Source organism: Hydra viridissima, unplaced genomic scaffold (genome assembly GCF_058129835.1).
Source record: "Hydra viridissima isolate aposymbiotic clone 2 unplaced genomic scaffold, HvirCarnegie_v1 scaffold_9, whole genome shotgun sequence".
Lineage (NCBI taxonomy): Eukaryota > Metazoa > Cnidaria > Hydrozoa > Anthoathecata > Hydridae > Hydra > Hydra viridissima.
In genome coordinates, this window is record NW_028324308.1 from 17,225,477 (window position 1) to 17,244,401 (window position 18,925).

The 18,925-nt window shown below is 30.3% G+C and overlaps 2 protein-coding genes and 1 pseudogene across 4 annotated transcripts; 2 read left to right on the plus strand and 1 right to left on the minus strand.

Annotated features, from left to right (window-relative positions):
- The window catches only part of LOC149884326 (uncharacterized), a 395,582-nt pseudogene that overhangs the window by 134,804 nt on the left and 241,853 nt on the right, over positions 1 to 18,925 (plus strand).
- Positions 6,041 to 9,010, plus strand: LOC149884333 (uncharacterized). 2 transcript variants are annotated; one of them, XM_090098921.1, is made up of 3 exons: positions 6,041 to 6,385; positions 6,741 to 8,195; positions 8,265 to 9,010. In XM_090098921.1, exons 2-3 carry the CDS (start codon positions 6,746 to 6,748, stop codon positions 8,792 to 8,794), a joined length of 1,980 nt encoding a protein of 659 aa, XP_089955047.1. In that variant the 5' UTR covers positions 6,041 to 6,385; positions 6,741 to 6,745; the 3' UTR covers positions 8,795 to 9,010. The 2 variants fall into 2 exon arrangements, with proteins under 2 accessions (XP_089955047.1, XP_089955048.1); XM_090098922.1 differs by having other exon boundaries at positions 6,041 to 8,195.
- LOC145193221 (mediator of RNA polymerase II transcription subunit 7-like) lies at positions 9,395 to 16,809 on the minus strand. Of its 2 annotated transcripts, XM_090098832.1 has the most exons (8): positions 16,710 to 16,809; positions 16,402 to 16,644; positions 15,975 to 16,047; positions 13,691 to 13,785; positions 13,306 to 13,383; positions 13,130 to 13,203; positions 10,029 to 10,119; positions 9,565 to 9,870 (listed from the first exon to the last, which is right to left on the minus strand). In XM_090098832.1, exons 2-8 carry the CDS (start codon positions 16,561 to 16,563, stop codon positions 9,781 to 9,783), a joined length of 663 nt encoding a protein of 220 aa, XP_089954958.1. In that variant the 5' UTR covers positions 16,564 to 16,644; positions 16,710 to 16,809; the 3' UTR covers positions 9,565 to 9,780. The 2 variants fall into 2 exon arrangements, 1 of the variants encoding a protein (XP_089954958.1); XR_016455951.1 differs by having other exon boundaries at positions 9,395 to 9,870; positions 10,029 to 10,205; positions 16,402 to 16,786.

An 18,925-nucleotide genomic window follows, 5' to 3' on the forward strand; every position in this document is an offset into this window, starting at 1 on the left:
CATTAAAATGGACTAACAATGGACCATCAACTTGGAAGCTTTCTTTACCATCAGCTACTTTTTTGAATCGATGTTTTTTTCTGGCTCTTTGCACGCTACTCCTTAACAAAGCAATGTTCTTTGCTTCACTAACTCTCGTCACAGCAAGGATGTGAAATGAATGTTTCTCACTTATTCCAGTAGCAGAGCAGAGGTTACCAGAGCAGAGGCTGCCAGAGCAGAGGTTACTAATGACGAAACAGCATCCATAGTTTTCAAGCAAAGTTGTTTAGGCAGAATTGATGTCGATTTCATCGGCACTGGAAAGAATTGGTTGTCTTCCTTCTCTGAACAATCACTGCTGGTTAGTACTGAGAGGTCAGTATGCTTATGGATTATAGTAACATCTTTTCCCTTTTCCTCTGAAAGTCTTTTAAGCAACCTATTCTTCCGTTTTTAAGCTCGCTGTTCCTTCTTTCCCAATGTCTTCAATTCCCATCACTATTTTGCGTTTAAATTGCTGGTCTCGCAAGAAAGCCTTGTTTTCTTCAATTCTGATCATCGTGTAAGCATTGATGTGTGTGATGTCAAAGATGGATAGATGTGAAGTTAACTAAGTCAGCTTCCTTTGCACGTTGAACCTCTCATTTTAGATCGTGTGGATGAAAACTTAGAATATTCATGTTACATAGTGGTAAGAAAAACGAATTAACTCCTTAACTCCTGCATTTCAAATACATTAACAGCCAAAATTGGCATGTCAGCAATTAGCATCGTACTTAACACATTCCAAGAAAATAATGTAAAAAAAACCTGTGTACAGTAGTCACAAAATTTAAATAAAGCTTGAAAAATCTTTCACAAAATCGTGTTTTTATCTAATTCTTATGTTTAAATAGTAAACACAAAATTATATCAAAAGTTTCAGATTTTAATGAATTTTTGCCTAAAACAATGAAAATTTAATCTAAAATTCGTATAAATTCACTGAAGTAATTTTTACGTTTAAAATATTGTTCAAAAAATACAGTATAAAAACATAGTATTAAAATATTGGAGTATAAGGAAATATTTAATGTTGTATGATGTCATAACTTTAACGATTAGAAGATTGAAACAAAAAGTGAAGCCATAAGAGGTTTTTTGTTCCTTGTTAATTGAGCGGTTTCCTTCCTCAAATAAAGATACTTTTAGAAGCTCTAATATTTTTTTTGACAATTTACTTTTGACTGGAGACTCTGTGCATTCGTTTTGCAATAGATTTATTCTGGATTACAAGATCACTAATGTCAAGAAGTCTAAAAAAAGCATCATGCATCTCATTCTTTATTCATCTTTATTCATGAGTTTTTCCTTGCCTGGTTCATAATAAATTTTCTAAGATTATTATGATTGGTCTCTTTTTCACAGATAATTCCAATAGGAATTACTGATGGATGTACTGATGAATAACTATATTGCTATGCTTAAAAATCTTGTGAATCGTGGGTGCAAAGTGGTACCATGCAACACATTTATAGAATTAAAGTAGATGTTATAAGTAGCTTTTCAAACTTCGACAATTTTTCAGAGTCTATCTGTGGAAGCCACAAGATTAAGTTCCCCTTAAAACAGAGAGATTTTTTATGAGACTCTCAGGCACTCCATAATTTTCTGAGCTATTATGAAAGAGTTATGAACTCAATTCTTGCAACATTGCTAGTTGTGGTGGTACCATATCCACCATCTCTAGGTTCATCAACAATGATTGCCGGCAGGTTTCTGAATTCTTGCTTCATTTGAAATTTTCTTTTCAAAATCAAATCTTTTTCATGCGCGAATAGATTAACACAATTTTTTTTAATATCCTGTTTGGAGCCAATTTTGTTAATTGTTTCAAAAGCTCTGACTCCAAAATGCAGAATACTGGAACCATAATTATCTGCGCCTTCTTTGAGGTAAAATCTCAACGTGTTTTTTTTTTTTTTTTTTTGATGATTTTTTTGTTCTAATCAGAAATATATTGTTTAAAATGTTATAATAATTAATGTGACATTTTATTCTTAATTCGCTCTTTTTAATCTTTTCTAATATTTTAAATCTTTTCAGACAACAGCTTCGTGACTAATACATGAGTATATACTAAACGAACTTGATGAAAAAGAAATCCATTGTCTGTAAAAGAAATCCATTGTCTGAAATTTTAAAAAATATCTGCGGACCGGTAGAAAACGGAGCGTTTGAGAAAGTCTTGGGAGTTTTTTTCTGAGATTTTTTATGGGAGATTTTTTATGGATAAGTTTTTTTGGAGAGGTTTTTCGGAGATTTTCAAGAGAACATTGTGAGTAAAGAATATTTGGAGATTTTGAAGAGAATTTATCAGAAGAGTTTATGGAAATCTTAAAGAGAACCTTATGAGAAGAGTTGGTAAGAAAAGATATTTGAGTGACTTTATATATGCGTCAGTACCTGTATTAAAGTATTGTTATTTGAATAAGTTAATGTTAACAGAATATTTATTGATGAGAGATAGTTGAGAAAATCTATTGAGAAAAGTAAGTAAGAGAAGAAAAACCAGTTGTAAGTATTTTTATTTTTGTATGCATTTTGATTAAGGCAGTATTATTTTTTTTACTATAAGCGTTAAAAATTGGTATTGAAAAGTTTCAGGCTCCTAAGGCGCTCCTATCGAACTCCTACCGCGCTCTTATCTCATTTGCGCAAAACACTGACAGCTTTACCTCATCGTATTATATTCTATATCTGCGCTACTCTCACACTCACATCGCTGTTGTCACACTATCTGTGTCACGCAACCATTAAACTGTATCCCCGCACCATTGCACTCTATCCCCGCGCCATTACACTGATAGAACAAACGGGACATGACAGAAAAAGAAATCCCGCCTCACACTTCATTACGCGACTATATACGATACATTAACGTTGTAAAAAGTTTTAAAATGATTATAAAAATTTATATTTTTTCTGACCTTTGCAAAGGTCGAAGCGGCTATTTTGACTTTGAAATTTGACAAATTTTCCGACTTAGATGCGAACGTATACTTAGATGTGAACGTATATTAACAATTACTTTAACAGCAGGTTTTCCAGGTTAGCATTATCATTAGTAACCACTAATCATTTATCACTAATAAATGATTATCAATTATTAATCTTTTTTTGTTACTTGTCGTGAATTTAGCTAGCAGTAAGCAACAAAAGATGGCAAAACCCTTACAATTATCAAAGCGATGAGTACTAAACTGCCCAATTTTCGGATAACCAACAGATTTTGCCCGCATGCTCCCGATAAAAGAGGATGTTGTTAAATGCATCATTTACGAAAAATGGCGTTTTTGGATCTGAAGCAACTAGTAACAAGGAACCCTTATTTTCTTCCATCGCAGAGCAAGTTTTTTGCATAGTTGCAAATGGTGTATTCTAATGTTTCTATTCCGACAGTTTTAAAGAAACGAATTCTTGATTTGATTTATACATATCACAAGAACTAAAGGAGTCCAAGGTTTCCTATAAGGAGCAGATATTTTTTGTTGATGAGAGAACAAAGTGCTTAAAATGCATTGGATCGTTCGATTTGCAAGAAAAAAGAAAAACCCAAGCACGTGCTAAAAGGAAGACAAAGAGTTCCTTCTTAGCTCTAAATCTACTACACCCTGCTCATCTCAGCCTGATGGTTATGAGCCCTCATCAACATCAATGTTCTTAGAAGATGATGAGTCAATAGATGAGGACTATAATCCCGGACAGTTAACTTCATCTCCTTCGCAAATGCAAAGGAAACTGACAAATACCGTCTAGATATGTTAAAGAGTTGGGGTACCGCTTCAAGCCACGGCTGCTTTAGCTTCTAGGCTTTTGCACAAAGTTGGCCTAGTCACTGAATCGGATACATCCTTAGTGATTGATAAGAACTAATTTGCAAGAGAAAGGTATTGAAAATTGCAAGAGCTTTAAAATGAGAGAAAGGACATTGATCATTTAACAGGTCTTTACTACGACGGCCGATGTGACAAAAGATTGTTAACAAAAAAGGAAGATGATAAATATTACCGAAGAGCAACTGTAGAGAAACACTATTCCTTAGTGAAAGAACCAAGATCTAGCTACGTTGGTAATGTTTCATCAGCTTAAGGAACAAGTTTGGTCATATATGAAAGTATTTACGAGAATCAGATTAGACGATTGGAGATTAAAGCGTGTACACGAAATAAATGTGAAAGTAGAAAAACAACTAAAAAAAAGAAGTACTCCTCCGTTTTTATTTTGAACCAAGTAATAACTTTAATACAATAATATGAGAAGATCAAACATTGAAAAAAAAATTAATTATTCCTGTGGGAATCTAATAAAATTTCGAGCTTTTTCTTTAGTGGTACCCATAACCTTGCGCACAGAATAAGAATCAAAACTACTTGATGCTTTTTTAAATGATATTTTAAATCTTTAATGTTTCTGCAAAGCTGTTTTGTTTTTTTCATTTTTCTTTTAATAATAGCCCAGTATTTTTCAACAACTCTCAATTTTGGGCAGTTAGGAGGATTTTCTGTTTTAGGCACAAATTTCACATTATTCTTTTTATATCATTCCATAGCTAGTTTACAATAATGAATTGAAGCTAAATCAGGCCAGAACACAGGTCTGTTATTGTGTGATTTAATGAGAGGTAAAAAGCTTTTTTGTTTCATTTAACATTCTTTAACATATATTTGACCAGAAAGTGTGGACTAAGAAATATAAAGTGCTGATTTTTTGCCACAACTGCAAATAGCTTGCCTAATCAAAACTTTTTTAGCAAACTTGTCATGTTTTGTGTATTTAAATTTCTTATCTGCTTTTCCTCTATATTTGGCAATATAATAAACAGCAACAGGGATTTGCTGATGATCGCACTTGATATCAGTTTCATTGTCTTCAATAATACAGAAATTTTTAGAAATAAAATTGTCATACAACTTTCTGCCGCGGTTCTTACACTTTTTTGTTGAGTTTCAGAACGGTAGGGCACTTTTTGTGCTTTGAAAGAATGAAAACCATATTTGTTTCTAACTTTTGCTACAAAAACTATGAGAAAACCTATATATTTTTGCGCGTTCCCTTAGTGAAAGGCTTCGGTTATTCTTAAAACTGTTAACCAGTTTTCTAACTAGTTTTATATCTTTAAAACCTTCTTTTCTTTTACCACCAAATTTGTGTTTGATCGATTTTGTTTGAGGAAAACGTTGAATAACACGACTAACGGTGTATGAATGTATTTGCAACGATTTTGCTATCGAATTGTAGCTACTTTTAGGATTTTGTAAATATTTGTTCATAATTTTATCTCTTACGTTTTCTTCTTTTATCGTTTTTAAAACTAATTTCAAGTTAAATCCAAAAACTTACATATTTTTTTGAAATCACAACACGTTGTAACAAAATACAAAACAATTAAAAAGGTTTTACTACAACCCCTGAAAAAAATGACGCGCTTATTCTTTCACATTTATTTCGTGTACACGCTTTAGAAAGTTCGGTATTCCAAAAATAAACTTCCTAGCAAATGAATACATCGAACTAATTGACTGCTCATCCAGCAAAGTAACTCCACCAACAATACTGAATGATGTGACTATAGAAGATTTGAAAAAAATGTTGGAAGATCAAATACCAATTTACTGGACTTTTAAAAAGTTTCCATGCCACACACATCCTGCGGAAAGTGCAGTAAAATTGGTTACAGAGGCGTCAAAGAAAGTGTATGGTCATAACAAACGGGATGGACTTATTTGCTCTAATCTGAAATTTAGGTGCAAACCTATAGACCTAACAAAACACACATTTTCATACTTTTAGTTTTGAATGGTTATTTCTTAATTCTTGCATGTAATTCTTCCATTTTATTAGTATGCGAGTAAATGACAATTCTGGTTTATGTTTAATAAATGTTGATCAAATAATGAAAAAACAGTGCATTCGTCGATATATGGGTAATTTATGGCTTTTTGCCAGACCAGAACATGTTGTCCGAGGGGCGTCAAATTTTGCATTGTAATCAACCATACATAGCACAGTGGGCCAGGTGGTAGACAAAACCTCAAAAAAAAATATTCGAAATACTTCCAACTACTCAGTATATTATGTATATAAGAGCATAATAAATGGTTTAAAACATTATTTGTAGTTTGGTAGTACATCATAAATGTACAATTATCAATTACAATTGAATATATTTAGAAATTCATTTATTAATTTTTTTAATAGATATATCACCTATAACTATGACAACGAATAACCTTTAAATTATTTAACATATGCGAAATTAATTGACACATTAATAAAATTTAATTTTATAGCTTTACGAAAAATGCCACAACAAATTCCAAGGTCTTGTATTAAACTCACAGTTTCATTTTGAAATATAAAGGTAAGATTCTTATTTATAATATTAAAATATTCTATTAAAAGTGACGCATATAGTTTAGAACCTGCTGGAACCGCTTATTAATGTTAAAATAAGTTAATACAATATATGTATAGCCTGTTGGTGGTGTTTAATTCTGCTCTTAGCTGCCCCTTTAAGTTTGGTAAACATTTAAAAAAAGATATTTTCGTAAAATGCTATTCGCGACAAACCTATTTTTTTGGTTTTAGGTAATAATAGGTGCTGTGCTTATTATACTGGCCTAATTAAATGTAGCTGAAATGAAAATAATGACCATATTTATGTTATATTTTTTTATAGTGGTTGCACTAATAACGTTAAAATCATTTTTTTGTAGTTGATATGAAGATTAGTGATGTCCATAAACGTATACGGCATGACCAACTAAAGCCTGGTGATAAATCATTTTCTATGTCTGTAGAAGCTATTCTAGTCTCTATGAATTTGGGTTCTACTGGATGTGCTGCGTTTTTAAAAGTATATCAAAAGAAATGGAAGGATGCAAACCGGGGAAATAAAAAGTTTGAAAGTAAAAATAAAAATTGGTTGGCTCAGGACTTTAAATCTACATACAGTAATAATATATCTGAGTCTGATAATTCTAGTCAATCACATAATATTGGTGGAAGACCAAGTTGCTCCTTTGAAGACGCATCTGACAAAACCAAAAGAAGAAGACTCAATGATGTTATAAATAATTTTACTACTGATGAGTTGCTCCACTCAGCAAGGCTTAAATTAAGGAATGAGTTTAATTATGAGGCTGCCAAGCAAGTTGCTGAGATATCAGAACCTTCTAGTCAATTTAAAAAGTATACACCTAATGAAGGTCTGGCATTAATTATAGATGGTGGCATGTCAAAATCAACCTACCAACTTATCAGAAATGGAGCTGAAGAACGTGATTGCCATATATATCCTTCATACAACAACATAAGATTGTCTAAAGCTAACTGCTATCCAGAGAACATCTTTGTTGATGATTATTCAGCACAAATACCACTACAAGAATTACTAAAACATACAGTAAAAAGACTCTGCGAGGTGCAAGCTCCTGTGATCAGCACAATGCTGGATTGTTTGACCCGGTTGACTTTGCGTTGCAAGGCCGGGTTTGATGGGGCTAATGGGCAAAGCGTGTACAAGCAAGTGAGTAGTGAGGAAGCTGGAGATCGTAACTTAAAAAAAGAAGAATCTCTGTTCATTACTTGCTTAGCACCACTAGAACTCAGTGGGTTCTGCAATGATAAAGAAGTACTATTATGGCGTAATGACAAGCCATCATCTACTGCTTATTGTCGTCCAATAAGATTTTCTTTTCAAAAAGAAAGCAAAGCTGTTGTCCTAGAAGAAGCAAAATATTTAGAATCTGAAATAGAAAAATGTAGTATTTTTAATGTTACTTTTAGTGGAAAAGAACTGGTTGTCAAAAGTATTATAGAACTGACCATGATTGATGGCAAAATTCAAACTATTCTGTCTGATGTGACTAATTCAACTCAATGTTGCTCTGTGTGTGGTGTGTCTCCAAAAATCATGAATAACTTAGAAATGGTGCTGAAATTGGACAATGCTAGTAACTTAGAACTGAAATATGGTCTTTCTAGCCTGCATTCCTGGATTAGGTTTTTTGAAATGGTATTACATATTGGATACAAGCTGGAAACTCAAAAGTGGCAGTCTAGAGCTATTGAAGATAAGGAAAATGTTAAGCAAGTGAAGAAACGTATCCAGACAGAATTTATGAATCAAATGGGACTGGTTGTGGATTTCCCAAAAAGTGGAGGATCTGGTAAGTGAAATTACATAAATACTTGTATATGAATCATCAGGTTAACTATCACATATATGCAATTTGTAGGTACCAGTAATGATGGAAACACCGCCCGACGAGCCTTTGCAGACTATCAATTAACTGCCAAAATTTTGAAAGTAGATGAAACTCTTTTATTTTATTTTTACATCATTCTAGTCACTTTATCATCTGGATTTGAAATTGATAATGTCAAGTTTAAAGAGTTTTGTATTACTGCTCTTAAACTTTACATATCTAAGTATTCCTGGTATTACATGTCACAATCAGTACACAAAATTTTAGTTCATGGTCATGCCATCATTGCTAGACAGTACTTGCCAATTGGACTGATGTCAGAGGAGGCACAAGAGGCCCGCAACAAGGATTTTAAAAAGTTTAGGAAAGATTTCAGTAGAAAGACTTCTAGAATAGACACAAACCGCGACCTGGTTAACAGACTACTTGTATCTAGTGATCCTGTCATAACATCATTAAGAAAAGGTCATAACAAAAATAGTAAGAGTTTTAAAAAAATCCCCAGTGAAGTTTTGGCTTTGCTGAGGGAATCAGCTCCACCTTCTTCTAGTTCTTTGTAGCTAAACACAATTTCTTGTTTGATTTTTTGAAAAGAAGGTTGATTTAAAAAAAAAATTTTTACTAAGCCTATTAATTGTAATTTTGTTATTAAAAACTAAAATATTCTTGATAAAAATAAATATTATTTCATGTATAATGATTATTTATATATCGAAATGGGTTTGGGGAGCAATTGGGTAATAATTAGGTTTTGTCCACCATATCCTATATATCTGGCCCACTGTGCATAGGCGCAAATTTTGTAAACTACACCAAAGTGACATTTAAAAAACATTTCAAAAAAAAAAAAAAATTGGGGTATTTTACTTAATTTTTGAAATTTCACGTTCCTTGCCAGGACAGAAGACATAACACTAGGTCGGTGAAATGTTTAACAGAAGTTGATTATTTATAGAGGCGCAACTTTTTCGCTCAAAAGCATCGTGAAAAATCAGCTCCCCCCCCCCCCCTAATATTGATGCTCCATTTGAATGCAAGACTTTAATCCTAGAATAGTTATTTTCATCCACTAAAAGTTGTCTTGTAAACATTTCGTGGTTATATTACTAAAAAGTGATCACTGATCAACTTTGTGATGTTTTTACTCAAACTCTTTGTCATTTTTCAAGACGTTTATTTCAAGAACCAGTAACACAAAAGCTTTTGAATTGACAGTTGAATTAAGACATCTTCCACAACAGCGCTAGTGGGTTCAAAGAAAATCTTTGATTATATAAATAAACGATAAACGCATATGCGGGGAACATTGCGAGATTGAACACGCTAAAAATGACATTAATATTTTTCAAGTTACATAAACCTGAAAAAGCGAGTCTATGCAAAGTCACTTTCCTAACGATCTTTTAAACTTTTCTTGAGTCGTTTTAAGTGTGTTTGTAATGACAGATTGGACAATTGCACAAAGAATTTGACAATTGGACAGAGCGTTTACGTAACAGCATTGAATTTTGAAATAAAATTTCGAAGTACGTTTCGTTAATGATGATTACGAAATTTCGTCGATCAAGTCGCACATCAGTTTCTCTCGCAACGAATACAACTCCTTCAACTGATCTTCTGGTGATGGATCGTTTTCCTTAAGTATAAAGGCTGGTATTAAAACCAAATATTGTAGTGGCATTTAAAAAAATTCTACGCAACAGCTTTCACTCTACTTAAGTCTAATTTAACATTAGAAACTGTTCTGTTTTTTAATGAAGGACAAAATATTTCATATTATTTTAAGAATACTACCTTCGTCGTCTGCAATTCGCTTTGGATAGGTGCAGATTGTTGAAGCAAGTCACCTGCAGACTCCAACAGCAAGCGAGCTTTATCGATGTTTCTATATTTTTAGAAAAGAAACTGACTGGAAATATACGTCACAAACCGATCACAAGTGTTGCAACAGCTTATTAACTACCGAGTCATCTAAAAAACGAGACAAATATGTAGCATGATTTTTTCAGTCAATTTTTATTCAAATTTAAATCTTTTTTTTTTTTTCTTCAAATTAAAACATAAAACTTTATTCAAAATGTCTCGAAAGCATCAACACTATTTCTTCTTACGATATTTAATCTTCTGTGCACAAAACTGACTAAATTTTATGGAAGCTTTTTATCAATATTTTTCAAGGCCAATGTGATCTTACTTCAAAGAACTTGTCTTTTGCGCTTAGGTCTTCTTCATACACTTTTTGCGTTTTTTTTTTTTTTTTGCTCATTTGCTCAAACCCAAAAAATGTTTGATTGATCGAAATTTTAGAATATTAGTTAGATTCATGTTTGGATGCAAACTGAATGCTTGAAGTTCGAAGATGGATGAGGACGAATGTATTTTGAGAATAATGGATATTGCTAGCAGCTATTAATCATGTAACCAAACTTTTTGCGACCGTCAATTTCGATGATTCTAAATCCTTTTGCTGTCTTCTTTTCTCGGTCTACTTCTACATTTCACTCAAAGATTTGTTTGCTTTAGAAGATTCAGCGAACGATATAGAGTGCACCCGCATCACAGAATTTCTTGAGAATCTGCTTATTCACGAGATAATAGTTCTCTTGAAAATAACTTTACAATAATTTTTTTAAGCTATCCATGCTATTGTTAAAAGTGTGTACCAGCTCTTAGTTATTTTATTTTTTATTTTTTTTGCTTTAATTTTAAGATTATCTTTTACTAATGGAATGTTGAGCATTTAGACAATTTTGTTAAAATAAAATCATAAGTATATTTGAAAAGAGCATTTTAATTTAAAAAAAAGCTTTAAGAAGCATTCGCAATACATAAAGTTTTGTAATACAATAATTTTGTCTCATTTTTTAGTTGTACCCGTTAATATTTATAATTTGAAGGGTTAGAGTAGAAACAACAATAAAGCATTAAAAATACTTTATCCTTACCATATCTATGGGCAACTAACATTATATTATATTTATTTATATATTTGATACTTCTGTTGAAGTTAGTAAGTGATATTAAGTGGTTTAACCCCTAAGTATGAACAATAAAATCTGGTAACGGTTAACTTTAGAGTCCTAAATATCGAAAGTAAAAAAGTACACCCCAAATGCCATACTAATATATATATATATACATATATATATTAGTATTTATATATATATATACATTTATATATATATACATATATATATGTATATATACATACATATATATACATATACATATATATACATATATATACATATATATATACATATATATATATGTATATATATACATATATATATATATATACATATATATATATATATATATATACATATACATATATATATATATATATATATATATATATATATATATATATATATATATATATATATATATATATATATATATATATATATATATTTATACAGTAAACTCCCGGTTATTCGAACTTCCTTAGGGAATAAGAATTTACTTTGAATAACCGAAATTTCGAATAACTGAGCTCGTTAGTTTGTTAAGAAAAATTCACGGGGAAGGAAAATTGCTTCGAACAATAGTAAGGATGAATATACATACATATATATATACATAAGTATATATATGCATACATATATATATACATAAATATATACATACATGTATATACATATATATATATATACATGTACACATTAGGGTAGGTCGATTTTACGTGGCCTATTGCATAATATTGCAGTAGTTGGAGGAAGTTGAAATAAGATACCTCAAAAACTTTTAGTGATTTTGGATAAAAAACGGCTAGCAGATTTAACTTTAAAGAAAATTGTGATTGTACAAAAACGCCATAAAAGGCGCTATTTGCGGAAATTAAAACTTTCAGATAGGAGTATATGTTAAAAAGTTTTCTAAACACCATTTTTATCATTTATAATTCTAAATTTATTAAAAGTTTTTTTATCTAATTTAGTAACTTTTTGAATTTATTCAAATATATTATCATATGAATGGAAATAATGTCCTTTTGGCATATATGCTTGACACATCTTTCTGCTAAGCAATTTTGTTAAAATGCAGCTGTGTTGATTCTCAAACCTGTAAATGTAATGGAATGCTTTTAATACTAGTTTAACAGCTCGCTCTACACTCAACGAAATGGGAAGTCCAGAATATCTGGCTTAACAGAATTGTCTAGGAACAATTGAATTTCTTGTATTGTAAAATGTTGTTTAGTAGGAGGTTCTGTAACGCAGTGAGATCAATCAACTAATTCCAGTGATTGGCATTAAAATTTATTTCAGTAAATTTTTTCAATTCATTTTGCAGACTGGTTAATTTTATTCTGTAAATATAAATTTGTGATCAGTACTGCGTAATAATTGTTATTCTTGTTGAAGTTTTTGTTTACTATTTTACATTTATCTATATATTAACTTCTCAATCACCAGAGACACTAAAATTGATTGGTAGCTTTAACACAACAAACACTTTATTGGTTGCATTTTATATTCAAAACAAGATATTTTGAAACAAGAAAAACTTGTTTGGATTTTAAAATTTGAAAGATTGAAATTCAAAATATTTTAGGAACTTAACAAAGTCTATAGCTGAGGACTTTAAATACAAATTTGCAAGCCATTTTTAATTGAGCATTCCTAAAATTTGGTGGAGCTGTTGTTATACCATAGTTACAGTAACTGCAACATTATTCAATTTAATATTAAAAAAAAATGGTATATTTAAACTTTTTTTTCCCATTAAAGATTGCTTTTTTCTTCTTTTATTAATTTTGGGTTTTAACAGCAATGTAAAAATGATATTTGTGGCTTAATTATCATTTTTCTTTACTTCAAAATGTAGAAGGTTAAAGTTAACCCTTACCTAAAATCTTTTATACAAAATATTAGGTTATAAAATTTTACTTTCGTAATCTTTCGACAGTTTCAAGAGTCTGCTGCTTTTGTCGGTGTAATAAAACACGAAGTGTTTCACGAGCCTAAAAAATATATTACCAAAAAACATTTTAACATGAACTTAAAATAGTTTGCTTGCTGGCATATAGCTTGAAACCACAAAAGTAAAACCTACAACAACATACCTGATGAGGACGAAACTCATTAATAAGATGATGAAGATTTATAAATAAAACTTTTATTTCTTCAATTTTTTTTTGCCGCTAAAATAAAAGAATATTTGAAACAACATCAGAAAAAAAATTTCCTTTGGACTTATCTATCAGTCCGCAACACACCCTTTGATAAAACTAGTTTCCTACTATTGTACTTTCTAGGAACAACTGCCTACTAAATGAAGGGTGTTTTATATATATATATGTATGTATATATATATATATATATATATATATATATATATATATATATATATATATATATATATATATATATATATATATATATATATAATTACAAATTTAGCGATGTTGAATCGAATCAGGAAAATCAAATAAATTTAAAAAAACTCACTTCAGGTGATGCTGGGGCATCAATCATTACATCAAGTAACTCAAGATAATTGACAAGTATTGAGTGATTTAGTTTTTTCATTTCAACAATGTGATCTAGACAGTTGAACCTAACATTAGTTAAGCATTTACTTACTTTACATAGAACCATACTATTTCATATAAAATGGTAACATTTTATACATAATGGTAAGGTTTACATCTTTCATTTTCAGCTTAGTTCACTATTGGAGTTGTTTTTAATTTAAGTATTTTTCATAATAATGTCTAGAAATAATAAAAACACTTAAATAGTCTATTTGCAAAGTGTTTTTTTTATCCATGAAACTAGAAAAAATATTCTCTCAAAAAAAATGTTATGAAATAATCCTTGTGGTTTAGGTTATTGTCTAAGGACAATAACCAAAACCACAATTAAGCATTATTCTTGCTTGAATCTTTCCAATTGGATAGATTCAAACTAGAGTGACATTTTAAGAGTGTTAGACTTAAAATATTCAGCAAAAACTTCTGATGAAAGGATTTTTAACCTATCAGAAAACATAAATAAGATTTTGTAAAAACTAAAATCCATAAACAAGAATATCAAAAAGTCACAAGAGAAGATGACTGCATTAAAAGAACTTAGTGAAGAACTTGGATGCTTGCAAATTTTTAAGAAAAAGGTAACTGTGAGTGCCTAAACTAGAAAGAGATTTTAAATTTACCCTATGTGGCATATGATCAGAAAGGATTTTAGATCAAATCTGCCTCATTTCTTGTAAATACTGTTCTCCAGGACTTAAAAATATGAAAACAAACTTGAATCAAAAAAAGTGAATATAAAGAGATTGAAAAGAGAACAGAAGAAAAGACAAACAGAACTCTAAGATGATTCAGGAAATGAATTATCTGCATTTCAAGGACTTTTTTGCATCAGAAGGAGGGATAAAAGAAAAAAATTTAAAACATTACAAGAAGACTACCTAAAAAGAAAATGTTGTTTCCAAGCTATCTTAGAAGAATACATTTTTTCCAGTTCAAAAGTTTTATACATATATTTCTTTTAGTATCTGGACATTCCAAAGAGTTTTAAATAAAAACTACTATCTGGATAAATTGAGTGTTTTTAGGCAACAATATTTGTTAAACATTAATGGTTCAATGGAATCCTGTATGGAGCTAAGGACATTAGCTTACCATTTGACCATGGTATACACTTCTAATTGGTTTAAGATAAAAATAAAATCTACCTGCTAAACTGAAAAGTAATTTTTGAAATGATTACAAAAAAGATAAGAGTATGGTGGATCCGATATGAAAAAGAAATGTATATTTTGACCATCCTGAAAATATTTTGTTAGTGATTTTAGCTGATACAAAAATAAATTTGGAATTAGGTTTACAACAGATTCTCAAGTGTAAAAAATAATCAGAGCACTTTTTTCATATTCACAGTACCAAATCTATACTTAAGTGCTAAAGAGTTCATTAGTATAAGTTTAATGATAAAAATTAGATTAAATTCATAATAGAAGTTTCATTTTCATCTTAATTTGTGGCTAACAGCATGAGATGGAACTATTTGAGCCAAATTTGTACAACAAAATGACTTTTTAAAAATCTTAAACAAAAAAAGAATTCGATAACAGATTGTATGAGGGGCAAGTAGAGTGTAACTTGGTATTTGTCTGTATATGTGTAATTTTTAAAAATAAAAAAAATAATATATACTTTATCTTGCTTGAAATAATGTAATCTGTGTAATAATATAAACACATTCTGTAAAAAGATGTACAGAATATTTTTATTTCAAAGTATGTATTTGCAAAAACTATTTAGTTATTTCATTTTTTTTTTTTTTTTCTGTTAAACACTTTACTAGTAATAATATTCCTTGAGAAGAGCCTCAAAATATTATTCTAGTGAATTCAAGTTTCACACATTTAAATGGTTTTACAAAAGTCATACTTTCCATGCTAAGGACAGTTTCTATATCACTTCACTGAATTAATCTTCAATGAATGAATCTTCAAAACTTCAATGAATCACCTCACAGTACTAAACAGCACTTAGGCTTTTTTTAACTACCCCTTTTTTTATTTATCATTTTTTTAATTTTAAGATTATCTTTTACTAATGGACTGTTAAGCATTTAGACAATATGGCTGATTTCCTTATCATCTACTACCAAGTAACAGAATAACAGTATTCTTTTACTTTTAATTCTTACTAATTCTCAATTATTTTAAAGCAATTTTTAAACATGCTTAAATTTTTTAGTAAATTAAATATAATGTACTTACCAAAGTTTTCTTCATTTGAATAAAGACGCATTATTCCTTGAGATTCTAATGGTTGAATAATCTGATCGTCTGTCTGAAAAGTTTAGCATGAAATATCATATAACGTATGCATTGTAAATCTTTGCATCCTGCATATTTTCTTGAAAATTTTTATATACGTAATTGGGAAAATAAATTACTCTTTTTGCTATACTGTTTTTACTGCATTATTGTCTATTGAAAAAAGGTTAATTGGTTATAATTTTGAAATTTTCTAAAGAAAAACTTCCCTAACACCAAGGGAAACTTTACTACAAAAAGTAACTAATAATTCTTACATATAATGTACAAAAAAAAACTTACATGAATGATAGCCATGATTATTAATTAAGTTTAGCTATGAAACAGAATATGTAAATATGTAAATTCATGATCTCTAGCAAGTTACCTTGAAAACATGTCCGTACATCGAATATTCTCCAACTATAACTTTTGGTGGCTTAGGCGCTGAACCATTCTTTATGTTTTCATTTGTATAGTGTTGGTAGTAAAAAATTGGCGGTAAAGGAAAAGAAAGTTGTGCATCATCACCAGGAACGATGCTTGCCATGTTAATTAACTTTTACGGATTATGGGAAACGATATACTTTGTATAAATCTTCTTTAGTTATATCCTATATCACTAAAGCCAACAAAATTAAAGGCTTTTTCAAGGAGATGGTGGCATGTACTTTAATCACGAATCTGATGTTGCTTGAGAGAGCTAATTGGCGAACACTTGTCACCTTTTATCCAACCCTTTCAGTTTGCAGTCCCCATTCCATTTTCTTAGTGCGGTCATAAAAAATAACCGGTATATTAACTTTTTATGATATAGCTCGGATTTTATGTTACAGCTCGATTGCAATTACTAAGCGTCTGCGTCTCGGAACCGTTTTCTCGAAATGAACCGGGAAAAGCGTAACGAGACGAGAAATTTCCCGGAAAAAAAATAACGAGACAAAGGAAACGATTATCCCGGAATAAAGTTCGGGGCATAAATTTTGACAAAATGACAAAATCGGGACATAAGTTTTGTCTCGGAATTTAAAAACTGTGTCCCGGATAATTACGAAACTTTAAGAGATTGATCAATTATATTAACTAGATATCTAACTCTAGCTTTTGCAGTGAAGAAAATTTTTTGCTAACCAAGTTTATTTTGGCACCTAGAAACGACGCACAGTGACTCAAAACAATAACAAAAAATGGCATTAAACCCCTCACAACTTTTTTGTAAATATTGTGCCCTTTTTTAATTAATATTAAATTAGAATGATTATTTATTTAAAAAGTAAAAACAGTTTTTTCATAAAACTTATATTTTACATTTTATGGTTAAAAGAAGTTAAAAATTTTAATATTATTTTCAAAGAAATCTAAAAAATGAGAGATTTTTATTATCTTGTTAAAACCACAGCTCCTGCACATCATGGTTTTTCAATTGAGGAATGAAAAAGTTGGTAATCATGGCTTCATAGCAGTCACAATTTACTATAACGTTCTTACCACCATCGTTTTTGAATAAAGTACCGACCAATGATTCTACCAGCCCATAAAGCACACCAAACAGTCAGTTTTTCTGGATGTAATGGTGTCTCAACATACACTTGAGGATTATCTTCACTCCAAATACAGCAGTTTTGTTTGTTGACGTAGCCATTCAATCAAAGTGAGCTTCATCGCTAAACAAAATTCGCTCATGAAAATTGGTATCAACGACAATGTCTTATTGGGCCCATTGACCGAACCAACGCCTTGTTAGGTGATCGTGTGGCTTCAATTCTTGCACGAGTTGGATTTTGTAAGCATGCAAACCAAGATCTTTCCGCAAAATTTTCCATAAAGTGGATGGACACATATCCAATTGCTATGCACGATTGCGGGTAGACTGATTCGGGTCTTCCTTTATGCTACGTTCTACAGCAACAACAACTTCTTCTGTACACACTGTGTCTCTGTGGATGCGTATTATTATTTAAAGTAAACGTTGTTTGAAAACGTTTCATGGTTTATTGAATTAATCGTTCTGATGGAAAGTTATGTTGAACATAATATGGACGTTATGTTGACCATAATAGTGTGAAATATGTATTTCGTGAGTTTTTCAAAATATATTTGCACCATTCGGAAGTTTCAGGCGTCAGTTTGTTCATGCTGAAATGCTAAACCAACCTAAACATAAACTTTTTTTTTTTTTTTTAGTTTACAATTATTAATCGTAATATAACAATGATACAATAACTTGGTATCTGAAAGAAGATCCAAAAGATCTTGTCGCCAGAACCATATAAAATATATCAACCTCCATATATAATAAAATAAAAATACAATTGATTTAATAACTAGTAACAATGTAGAATTAACAAAAACTGAAAATAATTTTACAAATTATCCAGAGTAAAAATAATTTTTCATTTCAAAAATATTTATATATATTACCAGTAGAAAGAATTTCGTTTTTTAATTTAGTTTTAAAAACTGAAAATGAAATTGACAAATCAAAATTTGGAACAACAATTTTGTTCCATAAATATGGTGCTCAATAATTTATGCAAAATTGATAAAACTTTGTTTGACAAAAGGGTTCAAGTAATAAATTATTATTTCGTAAAGGATATTTGGTTATAGCTTTATGGGTAAAAAGATCTTTAAAAATCGACAATGGTTGTTCATTTTTACAGCGAAACATAAAACATAAAATATTATAGACATTAAGTTCGTAGACGTTGAGTGCTTTAATGTTTTTAAATAAAATATTTGAATGAGAGAAACGATTTTCAAAACATATTATACGCATTGCGTGTTTCTGACGATGGTAAAGATTTCGCAACTTAGTTTTAGAGGTACTTCCCCAAACAACATTTGCATAATTTAAATAGCTATGAATAAATGAGTAGTAGAGTTGAATTAAGTTTTGTTTACTTAGATAG